General features: G+C 37.6%; 1 protein-coding gene across 3 annotated transcripts; it reads left to right on the top strand.

Moving 5' to 3' along the window:
• Positions 1-385: 385 nt before the first annotated feature.
• On the top strand, positions 386-8,678 carry LOC100802464 (PH, RCC1 and FYVE domains-containing protein 1). Of its 3 annotated transcripts, none has more exons than XM_003545353.5 (10): positions 386-898; positions 1,016-1,067; positions 1,899-1,985; positions 2,958-3,047; positions 3,531-3,611; positions 3,763-3,957; positions 4,055-6,187; positions 6,817-6,963; positions 7,364-7,752; positions 8,113-8,678. In XM_003545353.5, the coding sequence occupies exons 1-10, from the start codon at positions 885-887 to the stop codon at positions 8,243-8,245; spliced, it is 3,321 nt and encodes a 1,106-aa protein (XP_003545401.1). In that variant the 5' UTR covers positions 386-884; the 3' UTR covers positions 8,246-8,678. The 3 variants fall into 3 exon arrangements, with proteins under 3 accessions (XP_003545401.1, XP_006595771.1, XP_025981131.1); XM_006595708.4 differs by having other exon boundaries at positions 1,013-1,067; XM_026125346.2 differs by lacking the exon at positions 386-898 and having other exon boundaries at positions 999-1,067.
• The last annotated feature ends 260 nt before the right edge of the window (positions 8,679-8,938 follow it).

Genomic DNA, 8,938 nt, shown 5'->3' with positions numbered 1-8,938 from the left:
TCCGGCATTTTCGGCACTACAATGTAAATAATTCTAAAGCTACCTTTTTTTTGTTCTTCATTTTTTAAATAATTTTACCAGTAATAAATAATAATACTCATAGTATTGACTCAAGTCAACCATGACAAGTTTATCCTTTTTAAAAATATTTATTTATCACTCAAATCTGTCCGTTTCTTTATAAACTTTTTTCCTTATGCCTGTGTTTTTTACATTCGAATCAACCAAAGGAATTTTAGTTTAATCAGATAAAAACCAAATAAATAAATAAAAGCGTAGCGTAGTGGCAAACTCGTAAATTTCGACGACAATTAGGGCGATACCTGTGTCCGTTTCACTTTTCTTAATTTAAAAAAAAAATAAAAAAGAATTTAGGTTGCTTCTGTTTTGAGCTCTCTCTCACACACTCACTCACTCACTCACTCCTCAGCCATAGAGACGACACTGTGTTTCTTTTCTCATGTTTTTTATTTTTATATAATTTCACTCCGCTTTCTCTCTCTAAAACCTCACTTTCTCTCTCTAGCTCCGTTCCTCTCTCCCCTCTGCAACTGATTTTCCAGATCATACTTCCCTAGATTCTCCCATTCCGTTTCTCCGGCACTTCCTCGCCGTGCCGCCGCGAGCTCGCCGACCCCTCGATCACCGGAATCCGCGGAGCATCGCCGCCGTAACCTCGATCGCTTCCTTCCGCCGCAACCTAGCACCTCGAGCCGGTGCCAATCGCTGCTTCGGAGCACGCTCGAGCAGTTCCCGCGCCGCATGAAGCAGCGGGCAGCGCTCTAGTTCGGTGAGTGCGCGACGGAGGTATAATTATGGTGGATTCGCGCGCCGGAGAAGGCTCGGAGCTGTTGGAGCGAGGGTTTGAGTGTGCCAATTGATGAATGGAAGGGTTCGGGTATGAGAACGGATGAATGTGAAAGATTAGTGTTTAGATTTGAGGAGAGTGAAAGTTTCTAATTAGTGCTATTCGTGTTTTTTTTTTTTTTTTTTGCGTGATGTCGCGGACTAGTAGAATGGCTTCGGATCTTAGCAGAACCGGTCCTGTGGAAAGAGACATTGAGCAGGTGTATATCTATCTATCTATCTTTGTTTTATCCATTTCTTTGGAAGCTTTTTCTCTGTATTGCTTCGAATTTCATGCTGGAGTACTGTTTGCTTTTAGATTTTGTGTATCTGATTGGTGTGCATGCGCTGTACAGTGGTGGTAATGTTCTTATTTGCTGTTGTTGGGGGCATTGGAAATAGGTATTGGCTTAATTTTGCTTGGAGCTTAAAATTTTGGAGATGTTGATGGAAGTCTAGTTGCAATGAATTTGGTTCGTTAGTTTGACTGCCAGCTAGAATTGTATTATCACCAGGTCAAGCTAGTTTATGATTGGCAGTGAAAAATCTTGGTGATTGTGAGCTGTTGCTTAGGAAATTTTCTTTTAATTAAAATTTACTTAATGAGTTTGTTTATACGTAGTTAAGTATGTGTTGTGACTTCTGAGTGTTGTTAGAAAATTTGGATGCTTTTTTAGTGGACTAAACATTTTAGATATTTGACTATGTGAATATTAGATTAATTTTTTCTTGAATTTATGTTTCACTAATTTGACCATTTGGAGATCTTTCTATTTAATTATCGTTCTCTTTTATGGATTGTTTGGGTGTCAAATACCATGTTTTGCCACAGGAATACAAGGCAAATGCATTATACTGTTACTATTATATTGACTAATTGACAGTATGTTGTTGAATTTTTAGACTTTAGTAGCTGCTCTTGGTGCTTGCCAGTTGAATGTTATCCATGAACTGTGCTTATTTATTGATTCCTATAATATGTTATAAGTTTTCTTTTATCTTCAGATGTGTTATATATGCTGGCTGAAGTCTTTTATTGATCTTATTGACAGGCCATTACTGCTTTAAAGAAAGGGGCCTGCTTGCTCAAGTATGGGAGAAGGGGAACACCCAAGTTTTGCCCCTTTCGTCTTTCCAATGTGAGTTTTGTACTCTTTATCTGTAGATTCAAATTAATCCTTGTTAAAGTGTGTGTGTGTTTTAAATACTTGTATTTGGCATTAATAACTTTGTCCCCATATAGTTTCAAAACCAAGCTCAAACCCTTGATCTTTCTACATTTTATTTTGTATTCATTTATTCTTAAATAGTGGTGAAAATATTTCTTTTAATGGATAGTAGGGTAGGGGACCTTGAAGTTGAATGACATAGTGTGGAAGAGAGGAGCAAAAATGTGAAGTACTTGCCAAACAATTAAACTGTGAAAATTAAGAGATCTAAAATCTTCATGGTCTACTAGAAAAATTACAAATATTACAGAGAGATTAATCAATTGCTTAACATCAATTAGGTTTGCCTTAAGATTAGGTTTTCAAAAGTGTTTGCAGTAACAACATATTGAAAATGTGATAAAGTCACGATAATTATGGCATTGAGCTTAACATGAATTTTCAGCAACAAATTGAAAATGTGAAAACTTGATTTTGCTTTTAGTAAACCATTGTAAGTGGGAAGCCCTGACTAGTTTACAGGGAAAATTTACTAGTGTATGGTTGGATACAACTCTCCCACCTGAGAATGATTTAATCTGCTTAAGACACCCATTGTGCGAATATTAAAAAATGGGAAACTTGCCTCTGAAAAACTTGCCAAATCTTGTTAAAGCAAGCATTCTTCTAATCCACATATCTAGAATGTATATTTGAAGGTAAGCATGCATGCTACCTTATTATTGACCACCACACCATATCAAACACTTTTGTATTTGGTTATGATTATGCATGCCATTTATGGAATCAGTTTCATGTCATTTCATGGTTTGAAAGCCATTTGATTATCTTATTGTTTCCCTAATCTTGCTTCTGGTTTATTTTTATTATTTTCATATAAAGTTTGTTTTTAGATGTTTTCCAGTTGCCAAAAAATAAGATTTGGTTTCTCTTCTTTTTCAGGATGAATCTGTTTTGATATGGTTCTCAGGGAAAGAAGAGAAGCACCTTAAACTGAGTCATGTCTCTAGAATTATATCTGGGCAACGCACAGTAAGTTTTAGATTGACAGTGCAAAGTCATGATACTGTTTTGCTTCTTCAGATTTAGCCAACAGTGCCTTATCATGTTGAGATAATTAGTTATGACAGTTCTGTTAAATTTGATGTTTGTATGACTAATACAGTTTGTGTCACCTTTCTCTATATGCACTTGTGATGTGAGTGTGACCACCGTGTGCTGGAAGTCAAGATATGTAAACATCATTTATTTCATTATCCATCTACAGTAAAAGGATTTGTTTCTTTAGTATTATGAATAGTTTACAATATGCTTGTTTGTGGTAACTATTTGATTATGTTTTGCTTTGAGAAACATGATGTTGTGTGCTGTTTCAGTGTCCTAGTCTAATAAGTTGACATTTATCTAAAAAGCCATTATGCATGCTTTCTTGACTTTCAGCATCTACAGTGAATTCATTTTAAGTGATAAGGTTCTCTGTTATGATTGATAAAACATGGCTCCTACTTTTTTCAGCCTATCTTTCAAAGATATCCACGACCTGAGAAAGAATACCAGTCATTTTCTCTTATCTACAATGATAGGTCACTGGACTTGGTATGAATTTTCTTCATTCTTCTTTGGATTTTTTAGCTGCAGTTGGCCCATTGCTTTGCTTGTACAGATGTTATTGATATTGTGAACAGTATCAATGTATTTGTATGCAGAAGTTTAACACAATCTGGTGGTCTGATTCTTTTTCTACTAGATATGCAAGGATAAAGATGAAGCTGAAGTTTGGTTCAGTGGTTTGAAAGCATTAATTTCTCGAAGCCATCACCGGAAGTGGAGAACAGAGTCAAGAAGTGATGGTATTCCATCTGAGGCTAATAGTCCTCGGACATACACAAGAAGAAGTTCTCCCTTGAATTCTCCCTTTGGCAGTAATGAAAGCCTGCAAAAGGTATAAACTTATTCTTTATGTCCTTCTATTTTCTCCCTTTTTCTCTCCATTGCAGTTGAATATGTTTGTTAAGATAATATTTATTTTTCCTATTCAGGACTGTGGGGATCACCTTCGCCTTCATAGTCCATACGAGAGCCCCCCTAAGAATGGTTTGGATAAAGCATTAGATGTGGTTTTGTATGCTGTCCCTCAGAAGGGTTTCTTCCCTCCAGATTCTGCCAGTGCTTCAGTACATTCTGTGTCATCTGGAGGATCAGACAGTATGCATGGTCACATGAAGACAATGGGTATGGATGCTTTTAGAGTTAGTCTATCAAGTGCTGTTAGCACATCTAGCCAAGGTTCTGGTCATGATGATGGTGATGCTCTAGGGGATGTTTTCATTTGGGGGGAAGGCACAGGTGATGGTGTTTTGGGTGGTGGGAATCACCGAGTTGGGAGTTGTTTGGGTGCAAAAATGGATTCTCTATTTCCCAAAGCTTTGGAATCTGCAGTAGTTCTTGATGTACAGAATATAGCTTGTGGTGGACGACATGCGGCCCTAGTGACCAAACAAGGTGAAGTTTTCTCCTGGGGGGAAGAATCAGGCGGCAGACTTGGGCACGGTGTTGACTCTGATGTTCTCCATCCAAAGCTTATAGAAGCTCTAAGTAATACAAATATTGAACTTGTAGCTTGTGGGGAATATCATTCATGTGCTGTTACACTTTCTGGTGATCTTTATACATGGGGTAATGGAACATACAATTATGGCCTTCTAGGACATGGAAATCAAGTGAGCCACTGGGTACCAAAAAGAGTAAACGGCCCCTTGGAAGGCATACACGTGTCATATATTTCTTGTGGACCTTGGCACACTGCTGTTGTAACATCTGCTGGTCAATTATTTACTTTTGGTGATGGTACATTTGGTGCTTTAGGTCATGGGGACCGGAAAAGTGTTTCATTACCAAGGGAAGTAGAGTCTCTCAAGGGTCTTCGTACTGTGCGGGCTGCATGTGGTGTTTGGCATACTGCTGCAGTTGTGGAAGTCATGGTTGGAAATTCAAGTTCCAGCAACTGCTCTTCTGTGGACCTGTTTACTTGGGGTGATGGAGACAAAGGTCGACTTGGGCATGTTGATAAGGAAGCAAAACTTGTTCCAACCTGTGTTGCCCTTGCTGAACACAATGTTTGTCAAGTTGCTTGTGGACATAGTCTCACTGTTGCACTTACTACATCTGGCCGTGTCTATACAATGGGTAGTCCTGTCTATGGCCAGTTAGGAAATCCTCAAGCTGATGGGAAGCTACCAATCCTTGTTGAAGGGAAATTGTCAGAGAGTTTTGTGGAGGAGATAGCTTGTGGTGCATATCATGTTGCTGTTTTAACTTCAAGGACTGAAGTTTACACTTGGGGTAAGGGTGCAAATGGCCGTTTAGGCCATGGCGATACAGACGATAGAAATACCCCAACATTAGTAGAAGCTCTGAAAGACAAAGATGTCAAAAGTATTGCTTGCGGAACTACTTTCACTGCAGCTATTTGTTTGCATAAGTGGGTATCTGGTGTTGACCAGTCTATGTGTTCAGGCTGTCGCATGCCATTTAATTTCAAAAGAAAACGCCACAATTGTTATAATTGTGGACTTGTTTTTTGTCATTCATGTAGCAGTAAGAAGTCTCTCAAGGCTTCAATGGCACCAAACCCCAACAAACCTTATCGTGTCTGTGATAATTGTCTTAATAAACTTAGGAAAACTGTAGAAACTGATGCTTCATCTCATTCTTCTGTGAGCAGAAGAGGAAGTGTCAATCAGGGGCCTCTGGAGTTAATTGATAAGGATGATAAATTGGATTCCAGATCTCGTAATCAACTTGCCAGGTTTTCTTCAATGGAATCCTTCAAACAAGTGGAAAGCAGATCTTCGAAGAAAAACAAGAAATTGGAATTCAACAGCAGCCGTGTCTCCCCTGTTCCAAATGGGGGTTCACAATGGGGAGCATTGAATATTTCTAAATCTTTTAATCCTGTTTTTGGATCGTCGAAGAAATTTTTCTCTGCTTCTGTTCCTGGATCTAGAATTGTTTCCCGAGCAACATCCCCAATATCTAGACGGCCTAGTCCACCTCGTTCAACTACACCAACCCCAACACTTGGAGGTCTTGCATCCCCAAAGATAGTTGTGGATGATGCTAAGAGGACTAACGATAGCCTCAGTCAGGAGGTTATTAAATTAAGATCACAGGTATCTTACTTTATGCATTCGTCAACAGTATTCACTTTCTTGCTGTAAATGGTTAGAATAGAAATTTAACAAAATGGACTCGTATGGTATCATATTTTTTTATTACAACTGGTTATTTTTTATGACGTTAATTTATGTGAATTATTATGTCTGATGAAATGAGCTATAGACACATTGGAAATGAAGGCAAGAAGGGAGTCATATGCTTATTATGCTAGTTTATTCTATTCTGCTTGGATGTAGATAGCAAGATGCATATTCATTGCAAGTCAGTGAGTTGCTCAATTATTTGCTGTATTGTATGATAATAATCTAGAGATGAATTACAAATTAATATCCAGGTCATCATAAAGTTACCATATGTGTGCTAGAAATGAGCTATTTCCATGTAAATTTTAATATATTATTGCAATGCAGAACATGTGGCAAGTCACTGTTGAAGGTAGTCAGGGTTTGTGATTTATACTTCTATCTCATAATAAAATATTAACAATAACAGTGAGTAAATTTTTATTTTGACTGCACTTTTTTCTTTACCATTGTGTTTTGGAGGGTTCAATGCATCAATTTTAAAGAGCTTATCCTGTTAACAATTCATTTTTTTCCTAAGTAGCTTTTTTCCCTTGTAGGTGGAAAACCTGACTCGGAAGGCCCAACTTCAAGAAGTTGAGTTGGAAAGAACAGCTAAACAGCTAAAAGATGCAATAGCAATTGCCGGGGAAGAAACTGCCAAATGTAAAGCAGCAAAGGAAGTAATAAAGTCACTTACTGCCCAGGTAGAAACTTTAATCCCTTAAACTACTTTAACAAATTAGACTATTATAGCCAAAACTCTTAATCATGAAGAAAGCAAAAAAGAGCAAAAAACTTTACATGTCATGGGTGGGGGCCTTTTCTTTTTCTTTTTGAAACAAATCAACTGTTATGTCCAAGAAATTTTTCTTAGCTATAGCATTATAGTCAAGGTTGTCTTAATTACTAATTGACCCTGAAAATAAATAGCAAAGCCATGAAATGTTACACTTAAAGTCAAGCCCGATATCAATTTTATGCCAAACTTAGTGGACTTTTTTTTTTAAATCTTTTAAGCTTATATAGGTATGTTCTAGATTTGTACTCGATGTATCTTAACTAGGCCAACTGATCCAACGTTTATTTGTTACTTGTGCTGAGTAGTTGAAGGACATGGCTGAGAGGTTACCTGTAGGAGCTGCTAGGACTGTGAAATCACCGACTCTTGCTTCTTCTTTTGGTTCCATTCCTTGTTCCAATGATGTTAGCTATGCTTCCACTGATCGGTTAAATATTCAAGCTACAAGCCCAGAGGCAGATTTAACTGGATCAAACTACCAATTACATTCAAATGGATCAAGCACTGTCAGTAGTCGTAGTGCAGGGCACACTAAACAGAGTCAGCCAGATTCAACAAATAGAAATGGGAGCAGAACTAAGGACAGTGAATCCCGTAATGAAACTGAATGGGTTGAACAAGATGAACCTGGTGTATATATCACACTCACCTCCCTTCCGGGAGGTATAATAGATCTTAAGAGAGTTCGCTTCAGGTATGCAATGCTCTGTAGACTTTGTTTCTCTGTCAAACTTACAGAACTTCATCTGTGATATTTGTTAATGGAGAATATGATATACTTCCATAGAAGAAAAAGTAGAATATGACATGGTGTTAGTGCCTTGACAAGAATTATTCCTACGTCAATGACACATTTTGATTCTAATGGCAATTTGGTTGCATGTTCTTATGTTTCATGTCTAGGACAGTTGCATATTTCCTCTATTTGAATTTTGAAAGTAGAAACTAATTTCTCACCCTAATGTTTATAGTTTTGTATCTGGTGGGACAATTCAGATAACTACACACTATTTCACGATTAACAATTTTATAACCTTAATGTTGGTGATTGCAGTCGGAAGCGGTTCAGTGAGAAGCAAGCAGAGCAATGGTGGGCCGAGAATCGTGGAAGAGTCTACGAACAGTACAATGTGTGCATGATTGACAAGTCTTCTGTTGGTGTTGGGAGTGAAGACCTGGCTCATTGACATGACAACCTGTAAATGAGATGTTTTTCAACATTTTGGCTGGGATTAGGGCAAGATTGAACTGATCAATTACATTTGGCTTCCATCTAATATAAAAACGACGAGGGAAGCTTGGGGGGGCGGGGATTGGCATAGTAGGAGAGAGAATAGGGATTGATTGTGATTTTGTAATTCCTCTTCGTTTTCTTCTTTAATTTTCCACTTTAATTTCACTTTCCATTTTTTTTCCCTATATGATGTACTTTGTGTGGGGGTTGAGGGTGAGAAATGTAAATTCTTAGTAGGTTGCAAGCTCTGCTTGAAAGGAGCTGCAGTGTAAATTTCATAAGCGAATGCATGTGCAAATTTTTCTTCTACACGGGATATAAATTCCTTCAGCCATGGGAAAAACGGCTCTAAGTAGTTAAATATACATGGCCCTGCCAATTGCATATTTGTATTCTTTTTTTCCTGCTCTTGCACTTTTAGTAATACGGAGTTGGGGACATATCTAACGACTAAGGAGCAGAGACCCTAGCGGCCTGCGCCACTTTATTCATTAATCTTAACACAGTTGCATTTTAATTGATATAGGATTTATTTATATTTTAAATTTCATACTATATGTTAAAGTAAAAAAGTGCTATGAAGCATTAGTTAATTTTTAAATACCTTCGTGTGTTTGGATGGGGTGATTTGATAGGGTAATTTAAT

The sequence above is a fragment of the Glycine max genome, chromosome 14 (assembly GCF_000004515.6).
Source record: "Glycine max cultivar Williams 82 chromosome 14, Glycine_max_v4.0, whole genome shotgun sequence".
In the NCBI taxonomy this organism is placed as follows: domain Eukaryota; kingdom Viridiplantae; phylum Streptophyta; class Magnoliopsida; order Fabales; family Fabaceae; genus Glycine; species Glycine max.
This window is presented reverse-complemented; position numbering and strand designations above follow the sequence as displayed.

Excerpts from the sequence above, each read along its gene's own strand:
- LOC100802464 (XM_006595708.4), top strand. Across the intron at positions 6,188-6,816 it reads TTATTAAATTAAGATCACAG|GTGGAAAACCTGACTCGGAA; the intron begins GTATCTTACTTT and ends TTTCCCTTGTAG. Across the intron at positions 7,753-8,112 it reads CTTAAGAGAGTTCGCTTCAG|TCGGAAGCGGTTCAGTGAGA; the intron begins GTATGCAATGCT and ends TGGTGATTGCAG.